The sequence below is a fragment of the Mustela putorius genome, unplaced genomic scaffold (genome assembly GCF_011764305.1).
Source record: "Mustela putorius furo isolate JIRA1106 unplaced genomic scaffold, ASM1176430v1.1 tig00537350_pilon_pilon_pilon, whole genome shotgun sequence".
NCBI lineage: Eukaryota > Metazoa > Chordata > Mammalia > Carnivora > Mustelidae > Mustela > Mustela putorius.
In genome coordinates this window covers 20722028-20743944 of record NW_025422471.1, presented here as the reverse complement: position 1 = coordinate 20743944, position 21917 = coordinate 20722028, and the positions used below count along the sequence as shown (strand labels likewise).

General features: G+C 35.2%; 1 protein-coding gene across 4 annotated transcripts in view; it reads right to left on the bottom strand.

Annotated features, from left to right (window-relative positions):
* The window catches only part of SSBP2 (single stranded DNA binding protein 2), a 296195-nt gene that overhangs the window by 199031 nt on the left and 75247 nt on the right, over nucleotides 1-21917 (bottom strand). For all 4 annotated transcript variants that reach the window (XM_004759144.3, XM_004759145.3, XM_004759146.3 and 1 more), the window contains exons 2-3: nucleotides 17011-17083; nucleotides 5146-5207 (exon numbers count right to left, since the gene is read on the bottom strand). In XM_004759144.3, coding sequence (XP_004759201.1) covers nucleotides 5146-5207; nucleotides 17011-17083 — 135 coding nt within the window. The remainder of the gene's footprint in view (nucleotides 1-5145; nucleotides 5208-17010; nucleotides 17084-21917) is intronic.

Here is a 21917-nt window from a genome sequence, read left to right as displayed (position 1 = left end):
TAAAATCTGGGAAACTTCTCCTTCACATTCCAACTATTCTACTTACTGTTTGCTATCACCTCTCAACTGGACAATTACAGTTAACTTATAAGTAGACTCTATCTCTGTTCTCAGCCTTCTTCAATCCATCCCTATGTTGATGTCAAGTGAATGCCTAAAAGCACAAATCTAATCATGTCATGTAGTGTTTAAAATCTTTGTGCTTTCATCTAAAACCCTTGATGTACTTCAGGACTTCATAATTTAGCCCCTGCCTTTGTCTTTATCCTTATATGCTATCACTTCAAGTACTATACCTACAATTCACCTGATCTAAACTACCAGTCACTTCTTGGATTCATGATCATTCCTTTTGAGACTTCATACTAATTATTCCTTGCCCAAAATATCCTTCGTTCACTCAGCTTCCAGCCCTGCTCAGACTCACTTATTCTATAAAGCCTGTCCTAAATCTCACAAGCTGAAAGAAGCATTCCTCCTGAATTGCTATTAAAACTAGTATATAACTCAGTTATAATACTATTAACTGTCTATCTTTCCTGTACTTATCCCCTTGAGGGAAGCATAGTTTTGCACTTTGTAAATATTTGATGAAGAAGCTTAAACAATAGGACAACTCGATTTTCAAATACTCTTAAAAAAAAAAAAAGTGAAAAGAAGTCTCAGAATTGCAACTTGTCCATCCAAAAGGGACGCTGCATTTAACTAAATGAGCAAGCACTAAGTTCTAAAAGACTATACATTATCCTATTCAGCTGGAGCTTACTAACAGCATTAACAGCTTCCCAGGTTTAAAAAAAGAAAGAAAGAAAGAGTAACCATTATTATAATCCTGAATCCCTAACCTAAGTCACATATGATAAAGCAAAACTCTAAAGAGTTAAGGATTAAAAAGATCAGGCATCTTGTATTGCCAAGACATCCATTTTTCCCAACTTGATCTACAGATTCAAAGCAATCTTACTCAAAATCCCAACAAATTATTTTGTGGATAGCAAAACTCATTCTAAAATTTAAATGGAGAAAGTAAAGACCCAGAATAGTCAACACAATATTAAAGAAGAACAAAATTGGAAGGCTGATACTATCCAACTTTAAGACTTAACTATAGAGGAAACAAGTCAACAAAACAAAGAGTCAAACCATGGAATGGGAGAAGATATTAAATGACACTACAGAGAAAGGGCTGATATCCAAGGTCTATAAAGAACTCCTCAATATCAACATCCAAAAAACAGATAATCATGTCAAAAAATGGGCAGAAGACATGAACAGACACTTCTCCAATGAAGACAAACAAATGGCAAGTAACACATGAAAAAATGTTCATCATCATTAGCCATCAGGGAAATTCAAATCAAAACCACATTGAGATACCACCTTATACCAGTTAGAATGGCAAAGATTAACAAGATAGGAAACAACAAATGTTGGAGAGAATGTGGAGAAAGGGAACCCTCTTACACTGTTGGTGGAAATGCAAGTTGGTGCAGCCACTTTGGAAAACAGTGTGGAGATTCCTCAAAAAATTAAGAGTAGAGCTACCCTATGACCCTGCAATTGCACTACTGGGTATTCACCCCAAAGATACAGATGTAGTGAAAAGAAGGGCCATATGTACCCCAGTGTTCATAGTAGCAATGTTCCCAAGAGCCAAACCGTGAAAAGAGCCAAGATGCCCTTCAATAGACAAATGAATAAGGAAGATATGGTCCATATATATAATGGAATATTACTCAGCCATCAGAAAGGATGAAAACCCAACTTTTGTATCAACATGGATGGGACTGGAGGAGATCACAATGAATGAAATAAGTCAAGTAGAGAAAGTCGTATGGTTTCACTTACTTGAGGAACATAAGAAATAGCATGGAGGATATTAGGAGAAGGAAAAGAAAAGTGAATGGGAGGAAATCAGAGGGGGAGACAAACCATGAGAGACTGTGGACTCTGAGAAACAAACTGAGGGTTTTAGAGGGGAGGGGGAAGGGGGAATGGGTGAGCCTGGTGGTGGGTATTAAGGACGCAAGTGTGCATGGAACACTGGGTGTGGTGCATAAACAGGGAACCTTGGAACACTGGGAAAAAAGAACTACACACACACACACAAAGACTATTCTTTTTCGATTAAAAAAAAAGACTATAAAATAATAGTAATCAAGACTGTGTGGTATTGGTGAAAAATTAGTGCAAGAGTGGAACAGAATAGAGAGCCAGAAAAAAATCTACATATTTAGTCAACTGAACTTTGACAAAGGAGCAAAGGAAATGCAATAGAGCAAAGATAATCTCCTCCATAAAAGGTACCAGAACAACTAGATATCCACATGCAAGAACATGAATCTAGACAAAGACCTTATATTCACCACAAAAATTAAAACACATAGATGTTCATAACAGCTTTGTTAATAACTGCCAAAATTTGGAAACAACCAAAATGTCCTTCAGTAGGTGAACATATAAATAAACCATGATACATCCAGACAATGGAATGTAATTCAGTACTAAAAAGAAATGAGCTGTCAAGTCATGGAAAGACATGGAGAAACTTTAAGTGCATATTGTTAAGTGAAAGAAGCCAATATGAAAAGACTACTTATTGTATGATTCCAACTAAATGATTCTGGAAAAGGCAAAACTATGGAGACAGTAGAAGGATCAGTGGTTGCCAGGGGTGGAGCATAAGAGTGGAACAGATGAAAAGGCAGAGCACAGGATTTTTAGGGCAGTGAAAATACTCTGTATGATGGACCATATCATTATACATTTGTTCAAAACCACAGAATGTACAACACCAAGAATGAACTGTAATTTAAACTATGGACTTTGGATAATTATGAATGTGTCGATGTAGGTTCATCAACTATAACAAATGTACCACTCTAATGGGGAATGTTATTATGGAGGAGGTTAGGCCTATTTGGGGCCAGAAGGTACCTTCCCTATAACTGTGTTGTGAATCTACTAAAAACTGCTCTTTAAAAAAAATTCTAATAAAAAAAGAAAGAAAGAAAAATCAAAGGGACCTCTGAAACAGTTAACATCAACAAAAAAAGGTCAAAAGCATCCAGTGGATTTAAGGCTCACAGTCATGGTTGTCTAAACACAATGAAAGCTTGGGATCTGGGCAGTTTTCTGTAGGAGAGGATCCATAGCTTTTCATAGGTTCTCAGAGGATCCCATAATCTCAAAATCATTAAGAACCACTTATTTACACAGATGAAGTAGGCTCCTCAAAGGGTTTGTTGGTAGTTTCAGGGGAGAAATTTTAAAAACACTGAGAATATTGTACCCATATTTTGCATGTGCTACACTTAAATTGAATAGACTGTAAAATACGTATGTGGGGCGCCTGGGTGGCTCAGTGGGTTAAGCCACTGCCTTCGGCTCAGGTCATGATCTCAGGGTCCTGGGATCGAGTCCCACATCGGGCTCTCTGCTCAGCAGGGAGCCTGCTTCCTTCTCTCACTCTCTATCTGCCTGCCTCTCTGCCTACTTGTGATCTCTGTCTGTCAAATAAATAAAATCTTAAAAAAAAAAAAAAAAGAGTACACTTATAAAAAAATAAATAAATAAAATAAAATACGTATGTGCCCATTGTTTAAAATATCTTTGATATCTCCAACTACATACAAATTAAAATTAGTTAAAACATCAAAGCCACAGAATAAGAGTTCCCTTGAATCTTAGAGCCATAGAAAAAGGAAGAGCAAATGACATTTAAGACCTATATCTTCCGATAGTTAAGACCGAAAAAGCTAAAGTATTCTGTGAGGTATTATCAACTATCAATAGTATGAAAATACATTAAATTCACAAGAAATGGAGCGAAAGAGAAACAGGCACAGAAATAAAATTAAATCTTTAATGGAAAATTTTCAAAATCTTCACTTTGTTAGCTCACTAATCCAATAGGGACAGACTCCTAAATTGGTTTCTTACACTACTTTTAGACCTAAGTGGAAACATACAAAATATAAGGTGTACACAGGTGAGAAGACTCAATTACATTTGGCAAACAGCTGAATTTTTATACTATAGATCTAGATATCATAAATACATACTATATAAAATGAGAAATTGACTTTTATGATATGCATTATAACAGCTTAGTCTTAAACCCCAGGAAAACAACTCAATGATAGTGCTTAACTGCAATAAACCGTTGTTCCAAATACAGGAACAGCTCTGAGCCAAAGGACTGCACCTGTTCCTGCCATACATATGTGAGACAAACAAGGGAAACCCACAACCACAACTGATCAAGTGCGGTTCCATTCACCACAGAACCTTTAGTAAGGCATGTTTTCAGGAGAGAGGTTAAAAAGATGATGGCATTAAATAACGTGCCAAGGAAACCATGTGCTTGGCACAAGAAGAGAGCTTCTGTTTTTCTCTTTTAATTAAGATGCTGAGAGATGAATATAAAAGCCACTGAGCAGGAAATGTTTCTAAATTGAAGAAATGTAAACAAACAGCGTAGCTTGTTCACGTGGACACCTGAACTGCACTGTATTTGCAGAAAAGTCACAGACCTGGACATTCTGGTATTTGAGTGAAATGTATAAGTTCTGCTATCAACTGGCCTTTAGTAGTCTGTGGTCTCTTTAGTGTACCTACATAGCTCTATCCCTGAATCTACAGTGAACTCTTTCAGTTTTTCTTCTGGACTATTCTTCACTGTCCTAAAAATTCACCACTGCCTCTAACTTCAGTATCCTCAGGTATAGTTGAGATCATGAGGATCTAAAAGCCAGGAAGAATGACCTCACCAGAAACAAACTATGCTAGCAGCTTATCTTGGATGTCCGGCTTCCAGAAATGTGAGAAAAGAAAGTTAGGTTGTAGAAGTCATGTAGTCTATGGTATTTTATTATGGCAGCCTAAGCTGACTAACAGAACCATACTTGGAGTAGGAGATTCCATATACCAAACCCAGTTCCAGCTTCACTCAATAGTACTATCTTTAAGTTAAAGAAGACTAAAGCTGGTTTTGAGCTTTTTTTTAAGTGCTACCTCTCATAAAATAATTATAGAAAACAAAAATAAGTAAATAAAAAAGAAGCATGAAATTATTAACAGGTATAGTGCAGGCCTACTGAAATACATCATCGATCTAATAAAAATGGAATAAAAGATACTTACCACCACCAAGAATGTAAGAATCCTGGTGGTTCCCCCAATGTGATGTTTTTTTCCCATCTTATCTAAAATGAATAAAAGAGATATTAAATACTGTCCTAATAATACCTTTTTCCACAAATATTTCAAACCAATATTTTCCCATTTAAAATACTAAGGTAATATATAAGATTTTAATCATTTTCATATTACCATTTATTCAAGTTTTATTAAGTACTCATTTTACATAGTAATTTATTGATTGGCTAGTTTGAGAAGATGTCACCATTACTTTCCTGAATTTGCTTCCCACTGTGCCAGGACTTCTAGGAGAGACTTCTGGAACCTAAGGAATTTCAGGACCTTAAGGCACATCAAAATCACAATTATTAACATCACTACGAAAATCAATTATTACTACTAACCAAGGAATTTGCAAATGACTGGAATTAATATGTGCAGACTCCAAATTACACCTTAAGGATCGAGTTTTTAAATAAATTCCTGATTTGAGGGGATGGAGAGGAAGAAGGCATGTGTCTTCCATAAAGTAAGAGTTTCAAAAAAGCACCTGGGTAGCACAGTCAGTTGTGCGTCTGACTCACTGAGGTCAGGACATGATCTCAGGGTCATGAGTCTGAGCTCCAACCTCAGCAGAAAGTCTGCTTAGGACTCTCTCTTCATTTCCCTCTGCCCCTTCCCACTCCTCCTCCCACACTCGCACTCTCTCTCTCTCTAATAGATCAATCCTTTAAAATTTTTTTAAAAAGAGTTCAACAGGATGGAAATATTAACTTTACAAATGTTTGTATTTAGATATATATTTACATATATATTCATGTATATTTATATATATTATATTTATATTTCAGATGAGTTGGAGTTCACTATAAAAAATTGAAAACAAGGTCAATATCTCTAAAAAATTGAAACTTCTGACTAAATACTCTTTACAAATTAAATTTAGAAGTTGGAAAGCTGGGTAGGTATTTATACAGTATCTTTTCTAAGCACTGATAGCAGTAAACACAAAAGATAAAAATTTTTGCATTCAAGAAGAAGATACTTTAGTACAGAAGACATATCATAAACAAAAAAAAGCAAAATATAAAAAGGAGAGGGACAGAAATTATTTTTATATTAGAAGTAGAAAGTGACAAATGCTAAGGAGAAAAACAAAGCAAGGAAGGAGGGCAATGAAAATGGAAAACAGTAAGAAGTAAGCTATAATTTCAATTAAGGTGATCCAGAAAGCCCTCAAAACCAATCTTTAGGCAGGGGCGCCTGGCTGGCTCAGTCAGAAGAGCATGCATCTCTTGACCTCAGGGTCCTGAGTTCGAGCCCCATGGTGGATATAGAGATTGCTTAAATAATTAAATAAATGAATAAATAAGAACTTGAAAACAACAACAACAACAATCTTTATGTGTAAGTATGATTTCGTTTTTTAGTTTAAATAATTAGGGATGCTTGAGTGGTCCAATCAGTTAAAAGTCCAACTCCTGATTTCAGCTTAGGACATGAGCTCAGGATCATGAGATCAAGCCCTGGGTAGGGCTCTGCACTAGACATGGAGCCTGCTTAAGATTCTCTCTCCCTCTTTTTCTGCCCCTCCCCCAACAGGCACATGTGCATTCCTATTCTCTCTAAAAATAATTAATTAAAAATTATTTAACAATTCCAGTCAGCAAAATATGCCCTTAGGCCCTTAACATATCTAGGAAGTAAACAACCACATAATTATAAATTTAAAAAAAAAAATTAAGGAATCCTTTCTATCACCTACTGTGGAAGAACCTAGAAATTCTTGTCCCAAAAGGATTAAAATAAATAAATAAAAGTTTTAGGATAGGACTTGAGAAGGTAGCCCAAAATGTTAAAAAAAAGAAAAGGGGTAACTCTCTAAGGAAACTAAAATCACCAGAATCATCATTTTTTAAGAGTTCTTAAACATAGAAAATGTAAATCAATGGGAACTTTAAAGTAATTTGCTCTCAAAAAACAAAATTTTCTGAAAGTGAGGAAATTATATATGTGATAGCCATTTTTTGAAACAGCTAAAGAAGAAATCCTAGGGATTAATGAACTTGAATTCATAGACTAAGTATCAACAATGAACCAAAACATGTTATATTATATAAATAAAAGCCAGATCCTAACTTGAATTCTCCTAAGAGTAATACAAATAATTTTTTTATCTATGCTATCTTCTATCTGAATTTCTGTTAATTATTATTGTTACCTTCTTGGTTCATGAAAAAATAAGAAATGGTAGTACTTCATGAGTCTGAGGATAAATGAAACTCTGATGTTCTGTTAAATTTATAACTTAGTCAAAAACCTATTTCTCATCTTTCCATCTTTTCTTCTACCATTTGTTCACTAGTTGGTGTCTTCTTGAAATGGCGTAATAATGAACCTTACAGAGATGTCCCAGACACATAAGTATTTCTAATCCCCGGAATCATCCTAAGTATATAAACAGCAAGTTTTTCAAGGGAGCATCCCTACATTTAATCTCAGTTTATCCTAACTTGACAGATTATGACTACAAAATAAAGCAGACAGAACAATGCTCAATCAAAAGGAGACTGTGAAATGACTTGGGTTACAGTTAAAGTGGCATGACCAGATCTCACTGCTGAACCGTGCTGGAGGAGGGATCTACGCAGTCTAACGTGAGTCCTCCTGTGTTATGGCTGGTGCTCAGCAGTTCCATCCTGCACTTTCACAAGCAAAAGTAATCGAGGAAAGTACCTACAGTTTACACTCAATATGGACTTTTGTGAAAGAAGTTTAAAAGTAATGCGTTTGTTTTTTTCCATTTGTATTTTCAACAGTATTATGTCTTGTGTTCATCAGAGCAGCTCAAAATACCTCCCATATATCATCTTTTTCATCCTTATAATAGTCTTTACTATATAACATTCACATTTTTCACTTTAAATTCCAAGTAAGTGGCAGACACAGCTAAAATTTTGGCCCATCATATTGAAAGTAACACAAAAGCCATCCTTTTATAGTTATCGAAAAAACAACAATTAATGCTTTAGGTTATTCCTGAGAAGAAATGGTTATATGTAAGAATATGTTTCCATAGTGATTGGGTTTTTGTTTTTGTTTTTGGCCTCCAAACTAATTACTATTTTAGGTATTATTTGTTTATAGGAAGCATGAGATGATGCTAAGAAAAACAGAACCAGGTTTCTGTAGAACCCTGATCTATAGAAAACTAAGGCATATTCATTGCCACATTGTTAGAAACAATGAAAATTAGAAACAACCTGAAAGCATTCACCAACTGTGAATGTAAAATAAAATTTTATACTTACATACTATAGAAGAATGGCAATCATTAAGAAGAATATGACATATCTACATGGAAAGAGAGCCATGTTATATTGGCTTTTCAAGTTTGAGATTTGGAAGATTATGAACAATATGTATAGTGTATAACTTTTTTTTTTAGTGACTTTTTTACTGGAGGAAGGGGTGGGAGGGGAAAGAATGAATCTTAAGCAGGCTCGACACCCAGTACACTGTGTGACATGGGGCTTAATCTCACAATCCTCAGATCAGGACCTGAGCTGAAATCACTTAACCAACTGAGTGAGCCAGGTACCCCTAAACCTTCTCTATTTAAAATAAATTGTGCATATATGTATGTGTGCATTCGGGTGCGTACATATTAAAGAAAGCATATCAAACTTAAGGCTATTAATCTCTGGAAAAGGGTAAAGGAAGACTTTCATTTTAAAATCATATTCATCTATATAGTTTAATTTTTTTTTCTTACTAAACATGTATTAATGATGGACATGGTTGAGGAATGGCCTGAAAATACCTCTAAATGTCAACGGCCATTTTAGAAACAATTCTGCTATTTATGAAAGGCATTTTCTGTTGTACTGACTTTCATGGGCTTCAGCCTTTTTTGGGTATTTGAATGACCTGTATGGAAACTATTTCTCTCTTTATTCTATTTTTCCTTCTTTCATTACCCCAGCTCCGATACACATTTTTCATCCTAAGCCTTTTTAAAGCTGTTGGGTCAGCCACCTCCCTTCCTTCCGTCATTTGCCCAGCTCAAAGCTGTATTCTCCTATAACTTACAGATAAATCTCAATACCCATTCCCACTGCCATATTCTACATTAGAGGGCCTTGTCTGTGATTATGCTGTGTCTCTACTGTATGACCTGGCATTTTCAGCATTTCTGTACAAGTGGAGAGCCAAACAATGAATGAACAGAAAGTCTACTGGCAGGGGTAAGACATGCCATATGGGTTATAAGTGATAATTATAATTATAAATGCTCATACTGTCTGATATAGCAATTCTTCTAGGAATTTATCCTATAAATATGCTCATGTGTGCAAAATTATATATATATATATATATATATATAACAATTTTCAGTAAAGCATTATTTTTAATTGACCAAAGACTAGTCTTTGCAAAAGACTAGAAACAACCCAAGCGGCCATATGTCTATTAGTAGGGGACTGGTGAAATACATTATGGCACATTTCATAGAATGAAATACCCTACCACCATAAAAAGAATTATGAAGTTTCATGAACAACCACTATAAAACAATTTAAGTCAAACACATGAAACAAAAATTAAAGCATGTAACAGTGTGTATAGTAAATTAGTATTTATATAAACAAGGAAAAGAATGATACACACACGTAGATATACAGATACACACTTGCTTAGCTTTTCATCATTACTTGCATCCGGCAATACTGGAATATTACCTATATCGCTCAACCCCACACTCACTCTTCTTTGTCCATTCTACACTAAGTGCTGGGATTGTGAAAATTACGTTTCCTAGTTTCCTGTTCAGCTCTGCCATTAGAAGAATACTAGCTGGAGATCCAATGGCAGGAGGAAGAGGAGAGGCTTCCTGCCTGTGACTCCAAAAGTGAACTAGTTGCTGGTTACAACAGCAATAGCTACAGCAGCTACAGCATGGGACAATTCTGGATGTCTGCAGCTCCTTTTCAGAGGTCCTAGCCTTGTCAATGTGGGACCTCTTTGAATGGTCCAGACCCACTTCTACAGCACCAGCAATAGCACAGCAGTAGTACACATATATGTGTACATATATATGCAAATATATTTATTTGTTCCTAGACAAAATTCGAGTCTTTTAATTTAGATATAACCTACCATTCCCACTAATTTTCTAAAATTCTCCATGTACAGGTGCATCTATATACTAACCTAAATGTAAAAAAAAAAAAAAAGAATAACTTCATTTTAATTTAAAAAACTAACCAAATAGACATATAACGGGAAGAAAAATCTAATCCAACTTTAAAGCAGATAATCCAAAACTGTGCTATTCAACATGGTATCCCCAAGCCATATGTGGTTCTCTAAATTCAAATGAATTGTTCTTCATTCAGTCTAGTCACTTTTCAAGTGCTCAATAGTCACATGAAACCAGTGGAGAATTTACTAGAAGCACAGATTAGAAATCATCTCCTAATCACAGGAAGTTTTATGGAATAGCACTGTTCTATTCTAGAAGGTAGAAATCCTCTTAAAGGCTACACCCAGGTGAGAGACTGAGCTGCTGAGATATACAAGCTACTTGTGCAGATGATGTCTTTTATTGGGAAAACTCCCTGATGGATCCCTTCTATTTTTGTTTTTATTTTTTGGGCTAGAAAAGTAGAGGCTCCTAGGAATGGTTGGAAAGTAGAGAATGAATACTTAATATGCCACATAATAAAATAACAATAATTCAGGAGGCTGCTAATAATCTCCCAGGAAGAAGATGTCTGAGATGTTTAGGAGAATTCAGAAAAGACGACAATGGGAGAAGTTGTGAGGAGACAACAAGACAGAAGACAACTGGGAGCCTTCAGGTAAATAGCTAGTAAGAAATTCCTATGGCAAGGAGAACAAAAAAGTTAATGTTTAATATTCAAGTTCATGTTTCCTGTACTGTACAAGGCTGAATACCATTCAATTTTCCCCTAATCTTCAGTAACAATCTTTTATATACAAGAGCCACAACCCAGTGGAGCTGGGAGGCTATAAGAGAAATATGAAACTCAGACAAAGAAAAGACAGCAAACATAAGGAGGAGGAGCAGTGGGGCTGTAATACTTGGTGGGAGCAAGAAATTACAGCAAGAGAACCTCCAGGCCCTTCTTCCCCTAGTAAGCCCGAGACATGTTAGAGAGAACTTGTGGGAACCTGTAATATTAGGGAGTAGAGCTGGAGCTGTTTTGATAGGAAAGGTAACTCGAGGAGGCAGGAGAATTTCAGGCCATCCAAGTGACAGATACTTGGAACATACATGTACACATAAGACATATATTTATATTTCTACTCCAGTACAGAAACTACACAAGGTATAAAGAATTAGTCAAGAAGTTTAAAAATAGCACTTTTGAGTATGTACTATATGCTCGGCCCTTCTAAGCACTTTTACAGGTACTAACTCATTAAACCTCAGCCCAACTTTAAAGTATTATTACAATTATCTTCTTTTTATAATTAAGAAGACTAAGTAAGTAGGTGAAATAATTCAAACCCAGTAGGCCGGCCCCAAAGCAATTACTCTTACCTAACATACTATGTTGACTCCAAACTAAAGTTCAAGAAATTGGTTAGGAAATTTTTATTTTTTCTTTTCAGTGAAAGATAAGCAGAACAAAATTTTAGAGTCTGTAATGTTCAAAAATTTAGCATTCTTTTTTTTTTTTTTAAGATTTTATTTATTTATTTGACAAACAGAGATCACAAGCAGGCAGAGAGAGAGAGAGAAGGAAAAGGCTCCTTGCAGAGCAGAGAGCCCAATGTGGGGATCCCAGGACCCTGGGATCATGACCTGAGCCGAAGGCAGAGGCCTTAACCCACTGAGCCACCCAGGCGCCTCAATAATTTAGCATTCTTAATAAAATCTAAAGAAGCAATCTGCTACATGTTTTTAAGCTACTATTTCTGGGTAACGTACTGGCTAACTTATGGCAAATAGGGGCTATTATCATAAACAATGTAAAATTCTTAAGAAGGAAAAAATCCTTGGTATCTGCAACAATCTAGTTCTTAATTGTATTTGGTAAGGTCACGAAGCCTCATTCTGAGGCATGACAAATAACACGTAAAATTTAAGGAGGAAATTGGAATTACCTTTGCATAATAAAATGAGATAACCAGAAAAAGGATAGTTTCTAATGAATTCAAAGTAACAAAAATTGACATAGAATGTAAAGATTTCTTAGTATTCTATTTGTAATTATTAAATACTGTAAGATAATAACATAAATAAAAGATAATAAAAGATAAAGCTGAGGAAGAGTTCTACATAGAGACTATTTCTAAAGAATGTTCAATATGAGGAAATAGGGTAATTGGGTGAGGGACATTAAGGAAGGCATGTGAGGTAATGAACACTGGGTATTTAGACTGGTGAATCACTGAGCTCTATCTCTGAAATGAATAATACACTATATGGTACTTAACTGAATCAAAATTTAAAAAAAGAATGCTCAATTTTGTCTTAATGGAGGTAAGAAAACGTCGAACTGTAGAAACTCTATTTGGGATTCAGGTACTAGTTTAGAATCTATCATCATTCGGATATAACAATGAGCTAGTTAACATAACCTGGGTAGCAATGTGATTTCTATCATTAGTTCAATGCGATCTCTTTTAATTAAGGAAAAAAAAAAAAACTAGCTGGGCTAATTGTTCTAGGCTCTGTTCTGGCTGGTAACAAAAGTTATTAAGAGCAGTTTAGTTCCTGATAACCCAGGCCAAGGGCATTATCAGAAAGGCCAAACCCATGGGGGTACGTGGACAGTCAGATGGTTAGGGTCTGACTCTCGATCTCAGCTCTGGTTTTAATCTCAGGGTCCTAAAGTTAAGCCCCAAATGGGCTCCATGCTGACTGTAGAGCCTACTTTTAGGGGGAAAAAAAAAAAAAGGCCAAACTTAGTAAAAGACTGGGCTCTAAGATACACATCTTACTTTTTCAGATGATGTCTAGAGTTCCAATGTGACCTTTTCATAACTTTACCTATAGAGGAAACCCTCACTAAAAAAAGGTGGCTCAACACAGCAAATCCTGATTCAAAAGCTCATTAATGTCATAATCACCAATATCCTCATTCATCCTGACCGAGAATGACAAAATGGGAAGAAGTATTCTACTTTGCCCTAAACCAGGGTAAGAACATTGAATATCTGAGTGATTGCTGACACTTTAATCATTTCCTTTGTATCACAATACCCAACCCAAATAAACAGGTCTTCCTAGTTTTTCTTTAAGTTCCTTGTTAAACTGTCCTGAATTAGGTAAAAAATCTGGGGATAGACTCACGAGAACTTAGATAAGATTGTCCTTTACTTCTCAAACTATTTAAGAAGTCATTCTACAACAAGCAGCCTTTAATTTTCTATATGATCCAAGTGAAAGTAAGAGAGAAAGCAATGCTAAACAGGGTACAAAGCCCTAAAAGATTACATTCTCCTTCCTTTATTAACCATAGTTGGGGAGCAGGAAAAGTGGTACTGCCGTTGACACAGACACCAGAGTACAAACCAAACAACGTTTCTCTTTTATTTATAGAGCATCAAAAGCTCCCTTTTGCCAGAAGATAAAGTCCAAGCTTCCTGGCACAGTATGCAAAAGTCTTCAGCCCTGAGAAAACCTTCCTAAGGAGAAGCAAATTCTCCTTATTGGGAGGGATTTTAGGCAAAGTAAAGCCCAGGTGACAGAAGCCTATGGTATTTATAGGCAAATACAAGCAGCTAGTTACTGTCGAAACTTAGTGTGAGGAAGATTATAGAAAGGTACTGAAATTTAGCCAACCGAAATTATTCAGAACTCTAGGGTGTACTTAGCAATGACCTGTCACAAATCTACTTCTAGGTTCCATTTTGAAATTGAGATAATTTTGTATTTTCTCTTCTATTATTTTTATTTTTAAATAACTGTACAGGGATGCCTGGGTGGCTCAGTTGTTAGGCATCTGCCTTCAGCTCAGGTCATGATCCCAGGGTCCCAGGATCAAGCTCTACATTAGGCTCCCTGCCGAGCAGGAAGGCTGCCTCTCCCTCTCCCACTCTCCCTGTTCTTATTCCCTCTCTCACTGCCATCTCTCTGTCAAATAAATAAATAAAATCTTAAATAAATAAATAAAAGTGAAAATAGGGTATACATATATATACACATATATACGTGTGTGTATATATATATACATATGTTTATGTACACATATATATATATAAGTAAGTATAAAAGTAAGGATAAAATTCCCCTTTAATTCCTTTAAAATCCCTACTCTCAGAAACTAGTCTGGCATGTATATTCTTTCAAACTTTTTACTATATGTTACACTCATAAATATGTACCCACAAAAATATATAGTATTGCACCATGTTCCTTTATGTTCAATGGTTTCCATGTAAATGCCATACTTCATCTTGTTTCTTTTACTTGAAAATGTTTGGAAATTTACTGTTAAGTCCAAATAGACATAACTTGTTCTTTTACATTTTGGGAAACTCATACCTCAATTAACCTAGCTGTCCTCTATATGCGGAAAACGCTATATTGGTTATTTAGGTAATTAGAATGCATTTTCACAGTCTGCTTGGAGTTTGGCAAGCTACAAAGTAAAGAATAGTTCTGGGAATGACATACACTAATCTTCAAAGTCCAGAAATACTGTATCTTCTTGGTAACAATAGTTTCTTTTCAGCTTAATTGATTCCTCTTGTGAAACTGAACCACACTAATAATTAAGAGAAATCCTCAGTTTTGTATTCCAAATGAAGCCAGAGAAAATAAAATCATGGTAAATACTTGTCAGGAAAGTGTGAATCTCTTCTGAAATTATAAGTTCATTTTTACCAAATAGACTTAGAAATTTTGTATATCCATATTCCGTTCAATTCAGGGTATACAGGTATAATATCTAGTTATTTCAATCTAGTTATGTTTGATCCACACAATCCATTTAAGTCAATGTTCTTAAATGTGTTAGTAACATTTTTCTTTTTCACGAAGTCTAAGAATCACGGCTCTGACATCTTACAATGTTGGTTAAAAAAAAAAAAAAAAAAATATATATATATATATATATAGTTATGGGAACCCCCAAGGATTCAGCAAGTTGACTAATTCAAAATGCTCCTTGATCTAAGGAAAGAGAACAGTAAACCCTTTCATCAAGTTTCATCAAGTTTTCAACTGCATTAAAATAAAAATTGTAAATCTCCATAGCTGGCTTTGGTTTCTTTTAAATATCTTCTAAGTTGGCAGTGATTAAGAATAAAAATATTAAGAGCATTACTTTTGCAATCTCTTCAGTCCCTATAACAACAGTGAGTGTGGGGTAGCAAGGTGAAATACAAAGTCTTCTAATTAATGATTTCATGAGATGAAATTTCTGTTTCATTTTGAACAAAACTTAAAATCCAATTTTTCTTACACTGTATATACTCATTCTATGTAAAACAATCGATTTCTTCTATGTTCTAAGCATACCCCAAATTCCCTGTTTGCAAATAGGCCCTAACAGTTCACATATATTAATTAATTAGATAAAAGATTGGGTATCTATGTGTGTTTACTATGTTTGTTTACTTCTGCATTTGTTTTTGGAGCAAGTGAATCTCAAGAAGGCTGCACCTCTGGCAGAGAGGGCAATTTGTTCAAGGGAGTGCCTGTCATGTTCCTGATGTGGTGGGGGTCAAACTAGTGAAATAACTAGAGACATTATTTCAAGCTGGACTTGTCTCATATACTATAAACACAGGCCACAAATGAGAGCTGCATATGTGACTTAAAATTTTCTAGTAACCACATTAGAAAAGAAAAAAATGGTAAAATTAATTTTAGTAATATATTTAATTTTACCCAATATACCCAAAATATTATTTCAATATGAGATCAAAATTTTAAAATTATTGATACTTTATGTTCTTCTATTCACACTAAATCTTCAAAATCCAGTGTGTACTTCATACTTTTGGCACTTTTCAACTGGATTAGTCATATTTCAAGCATTGAAAAAGCCATATAAAGCTAGTGGTTACCATACTGTACAGCACAAATATGGGGGAAAACCAAAAGCTTTCAAATAAACATAGATCTAGGCTTAAATTCCAGTTCCATAACTCACTTAGCTATATCACCATGAGCCAGTTATATAAATTCTCTGAGCCCTATTGTTCTTATCAGTAAAACAGGAATAATACCATCTGCCTTACAAATTTCTTGTTAGAATTAGAGATAATATAAGTTACTTTGGCACATTATGTGCCTAGCATATGAAAGAACTCAATAAAATCCTCCTCATCCTCATCATTATATAAAATGAGGAAGAAAAGAGGAAAGTACCATTGTATTTTAAAGGCTCAAATTCAAACTTCAAAAAATGTGGAGGAATTAGGAAAAGAAATAAGAACTTGAAATAAGATCAAAATGTTTTCTAACTGAAATTTAGTCATCAATCCACTATTATCCATACAAAATAAAAACAAACAAAACCATATTTTACAAAATTATGAATAATGCCAAAATAAGATACAGCTAAAACTAAAGATATGGAGGCATTTGTCTTTTTTTTTCTTAAGCAAATTTGCCTTCTTGATTATTACTGCCAAGGCTAATATTAGTTTCTATTTCTATGGGGGTAAAAAAATGACTAGAAAGTTGAGTGGACGGTTATTGGCATGAAAATGGGACACTAAAAATGATGACAAATAATCAAAGACTGTATTAGGGATACTGATAACCAAGCAGTTACTATATAATACACAATAGTAGTTTTTTAAAATAATTGTTACAGAATATTTTCATTCACTTATATAAGATATCAATGTAAAATATGGAAAATATATCAAACATACCTCTGATAAAAATGTTTGGGCCGATTTCTGAGCTCCTACATGGAGCAGATATTCATATACGTAGAGTGCTAACCTGGAAAATGAATAAAATATTTATTGAGAAGAGATGTATTTAACATTCCTTCTTTAAATAATGCACATATTGTTTCACTACAAAAATATCTTACACACCAATAGTAACAGAAAACCAACTCTTCCCATATCTTGTCATTGGAATTTCATACATGTCTGTTCAGAAAGAACTTCAACTAAACAGCACACAAAGAAAAAAAGACAAATATATCTTCTCTTGAAAAGATACATCTAAATAGGGATTTTTTTCTTTTGAATCATGTCACTTATAACCTCATTCCGTTGTTATACCTAACATAATAATTTGTAAACAAACATTAATAATCTCTATAACCTATTTTAAGGTATAGTTATTATATTTCATTATTAAAATAAATGAATTAAGTAACTGGACCTTTCTAACAACTTTATATCCTTTGATCTTTTTGGTGAACAGTAACAAACTCCAGCTTTTTGTACATCCATATGCCAAAATGGGTGCTAAAAGCTCATTTTTAATATTTGTTCAAGAAACCTCTCCTTACTCTTTAGGTTTGATTGTTAAACCAATAAGATAATATGTTAGCTTATAAGGATTCAAATTTTTAGCAAACAACACCGTTAAGTAAAGTTTAAAAACATCAAATCATATTAAGCATTTGGGTACTTTAGAGTTTAAAGGTTAATACAAAATTACATATAAATTTATCATTCAAATACAGAATATTAAGTATGCACTATACACTTATGCTACTCTCATTATCCTGTGGATTCAGAATTTTAAGCTACACCATGTGGCTCAATTTCAGTTGAGCTGTTAACAAAATATTATTCATAAACCCAAATTAGTCTGAGGCAGTATTTTTAATGATATCTTGGACTGATGCCCAGATAGCTCACAACAGTTCAGTTTCTGCTACGCTATATTTACCAATATTAAGCCAGGTTTACAGTAAACAAAACAATGTAATAATAACCACAATTCCATAGAGCTACACTATTTCTCTTGCCAAGTGAATTTTTGATTGTTAAAGATTGATAGCATTTGCAAAAATGAATATTTTCTTCATTTTCATGAAAAAAACATCATGCACGTAATGAAAAGAGAAAGCCTGTACAAATTCAACTGCTCTGTCCTTTTAGCTCTTTTCCCATTCCAAAACTGCCAAACACTTAAAATGAGAATTTCTCTGTGGTTATTAAGTACCACAGGAGTGGAGACAGACATCTGTTAAAATTAATCATAGATAAATAAGTATGTAGTTGGAAACATATCCTAACCTCTTCAAATTGAATGACACTTCTTAGATCATGCTTCTCAACCCTTTTTCTGCCCTAACACACATGAGGGACATGACATGTGTCTTTTGATAGCAGTATCTCCTGTGGAAGTGTGGTTCACCCCCAAAGTCCATAACGGATACATGAATTGGAATACTCCTATAGTTTCCAACAAATAAGCCCTACTGGTGATTCTTATCACACATTCTTTTTTTTTTTTTTTTTAGATTTTATTTATTTATTTGACAGAGAGAGATCACAAGTAGGCAGAGAGAGAGAGGAAGAAGCAGGATCTCCGCTGAGCAGAGAGCCCGATGCGGGGCTCGATCCCAGCATCCTGGGATCATGACCCAAGCGGAAGGCAGAGGCTTTAACCACTGAGCCACCCAGGTGCCCCTTATCACACATTCTTTGTATTCGACACAACCTATCCCTCCAACAATGATTCCCAACCCCATCACATGATTCAGTGACCATGTTGGCAAATCTCATCTGAAAAAAGAGGTTTGTGAATTTTTCCGGGAGACACTATGAAGCCTCAAATTTGCCTGCCAAGGACTGTGTCCCCACTATTGCCTGAGAGGAAATCTGGCCCCAAGTAATTCTTTGCAGTTTGTCAAATCTTAAGCTTCGCACCAGACTCGTGTCACAGGCCAGACAAAAACCTAGCCCGAGTCAACGGGTAAACAATAGCATGTTCCACCAAGCTTAGAAAAATAGGAAACGAGAGGCAGAATGTGAAGCAGGGACCTCATGGTGGTGGTAACAGAACAGCCCCCAGAATAGTCCAGGCCAGAGCACACCTGTTGCTGTGTCATTGCAATGAACACCATGCCTTAAAATTAAGCAAATCACTTCCTCGTAATCTCTTCTCCATAATATTAAAGAGGCTAATATATTTCTACTATGTTTTCTTTCAATTAATTAGGTAGCCAAAAGGGTATCTCTTTGTAAAGGGAATTAGAAGCAACAATCCCTATTCTTTCTCTATGGGTCTAAGACAGTGACTATACAAAAAAATGTATTGGAAAGGGCACAGAATCAATGGAGGAAAGGTGTTTCAAATGACATAACAAAAAATTCTAAAGCATCTTCCAAGTGGTGTGCCTGTCTTCCCACACTTCGAGTCTGTGCTGTAGCAGCGTATCACCAACAGGGTGATACAGTGGGACAGGGCTGAAAAAACCTATCCATTATTCCACCTCATATGTCCAAGTTCTGTGACCTCCCTTGAACAAAATTAACGATTTCAAGCAGCCAAGATCTATGCTGTAGAAAGAGTGGCAGGGAGCACTGCATGGGTGAACAATTAATTAATTCTACTGCCATGACGACTCCATAATACATCACCAGCAAATCTCCAATATTTTAACTACCATCTCCATGCATAAGAATTTTCCAAACCTATCTTTTTAGCCCTATTGTCTCAACCAAGCTCCAAATCTGCTTCTCTAAACTACTGTTTGAAGTTCCTAACAAGATCCTTCTGTTAAATTGATCATATCCAAAGTTAAACTCATCTCTCCATCTGTTTATTGTACCTGTGCTCCCCTTGAGTGAAACAGAATCTGAGATTTTTCCTCATTTGTAAAATAGAAAGAATATCTTCCTTGTAATATTGTCAGAAGAATTAGAGTACACAGTAAATAGTAACATGACTGTTAAAATTTCAGCTAATTTCCTCACATCCAATAACATATTATCAATCATGTACTGGACTCTAATGTTATAATCTCTCCCACATTTGCCAACTCTTTCTATCCTCTTATTGCTCTTGATGGACCACTCAGAACCACAACAACAGCAGGAACAGTTCCTCTAGCTTCAGATAAAGGTACTGTGTATTTCCCATCAGGTCCCCATAATAGAGGCATCAGGGCCACCAGAAGTAAGAATCTCCAGAAGGTTCTGGAGGAAAAGCCCTATAGTAAAAGATATCATTTGAACACAGAGGATTCCAGAGGAATGGGGAGTGACATTAACCCATCCATGTAGGTAATCATGGCAAAGTCCCATACCTGGGACTTTGAGATCACCTGTGCCATGAGATCACCAAACATAAGACAACATTTTACTTGGGTTCAATTTCTACTGAACTGTAGAAATTTAAAAAATAAATATTGAATATATAAACATTTAAATGTTTATACTCTCAAATTAATATTTTTTCCTTTTCAGAATCTTTTAAAAATTTAACTACTTTTGATAAAGTAGAGTGGCATTTAATCTAATGAATTATAATGTGATCCAAATACATGAAAAAATTAAGAATCATGCAGTAAGAGTTTATACACATATACATATGTATATATATATATATACACTGTCCATAAAACAGAGTAGAAGGAAACGTGAGTTATAGCTAATGGTAGAAACATTAATAATAGTAAGAAGTAACAGATGAAGACTAACTGGTAACAGACAGGAAAAGAAAACCTAAACAATGCTTTAAAACCTTACGGCTTACTTCAAGTGGGAGCAAACATCCCCATACAACATGCAGAAAACCTGAGGGCAGTTTATATGTTTCTAGGAATGCATCCATTTCTTCCAGATTGTCAAATTTATTGCCGTAGAGTTGCTCATAGTATGTTCTTATAATAGTTTGTATTTCTTTGGTGTTAGTTGTGATCTCTCCTCTTTCATTCATGATTTTATTTATTTGGGTCCTTTCTCTTTTCTTTTTGATAAGTCGGGCCAGGGGTTTATCAATTTTATTAATTCTTTCAAAGAACCAGCTCCTACTTTCGTTGATTTGTTCTATTGTTTTTTTGGTTTCTATTTCATTGATTTCTGCTCTGATCTTTATGATTTCTCTTCTCCTGCTGGGCTTAGGGTTTCTTTCTTGTTCTTTCTCCACAACTGAACCACGAAGAAATAGAAAGCCTGAACAGACCCATAACCAGTAAGGAGATTGAAACAGTCATCAAAAATCTCCAAACAAACAAAAGCCCAGGGCCAGACGGCTTCCCGGGGGAATTCTACCAAACATTTAAAGAAGAACTAATTCCTATTCTCCTAAAACTGTTCCAAAAAATAGAAATGGAAGGAAAACTTCCAAACTCATTTTATGAGGCCAGCATCACCTTGATCCCAAAACCAGACAAGGATCCCACCAAAAAAGAGAGCTATAGACCAATATCCTTGATGAACACAGATGCGAAAATACTCAACAAAATACTAGCCAATAGGATTCAACAGTACATTAAAAAGATTATTCAACACGACCAAGTGGGATTTATTCCAGGGCTGCAAGGTTGGTTCAACATCCGCAAATCAGTCAATGTGATACAACACATCAATAAAAGAAAGAACAAGAACGATATGATACTCTCAATAGATGCTGAAAAAGCATTTGACAAAGTACAGCATCCCTTCCTGATCAAAACTCTTCGAAGTGTAGGGATAGAGGGCACATACCTCAATATCATCAAAGCCATCTATGAAAAACCCACCGCAAATATCATTCTCAATGGAGAAAAACTGAAAGCTTTTCCGCTAAGGTCAGGAACACGGCAGGGATGTCCATTATCACCACTGCTATTCAACATAGTACTAGAGGTCCTAGCCTCAGC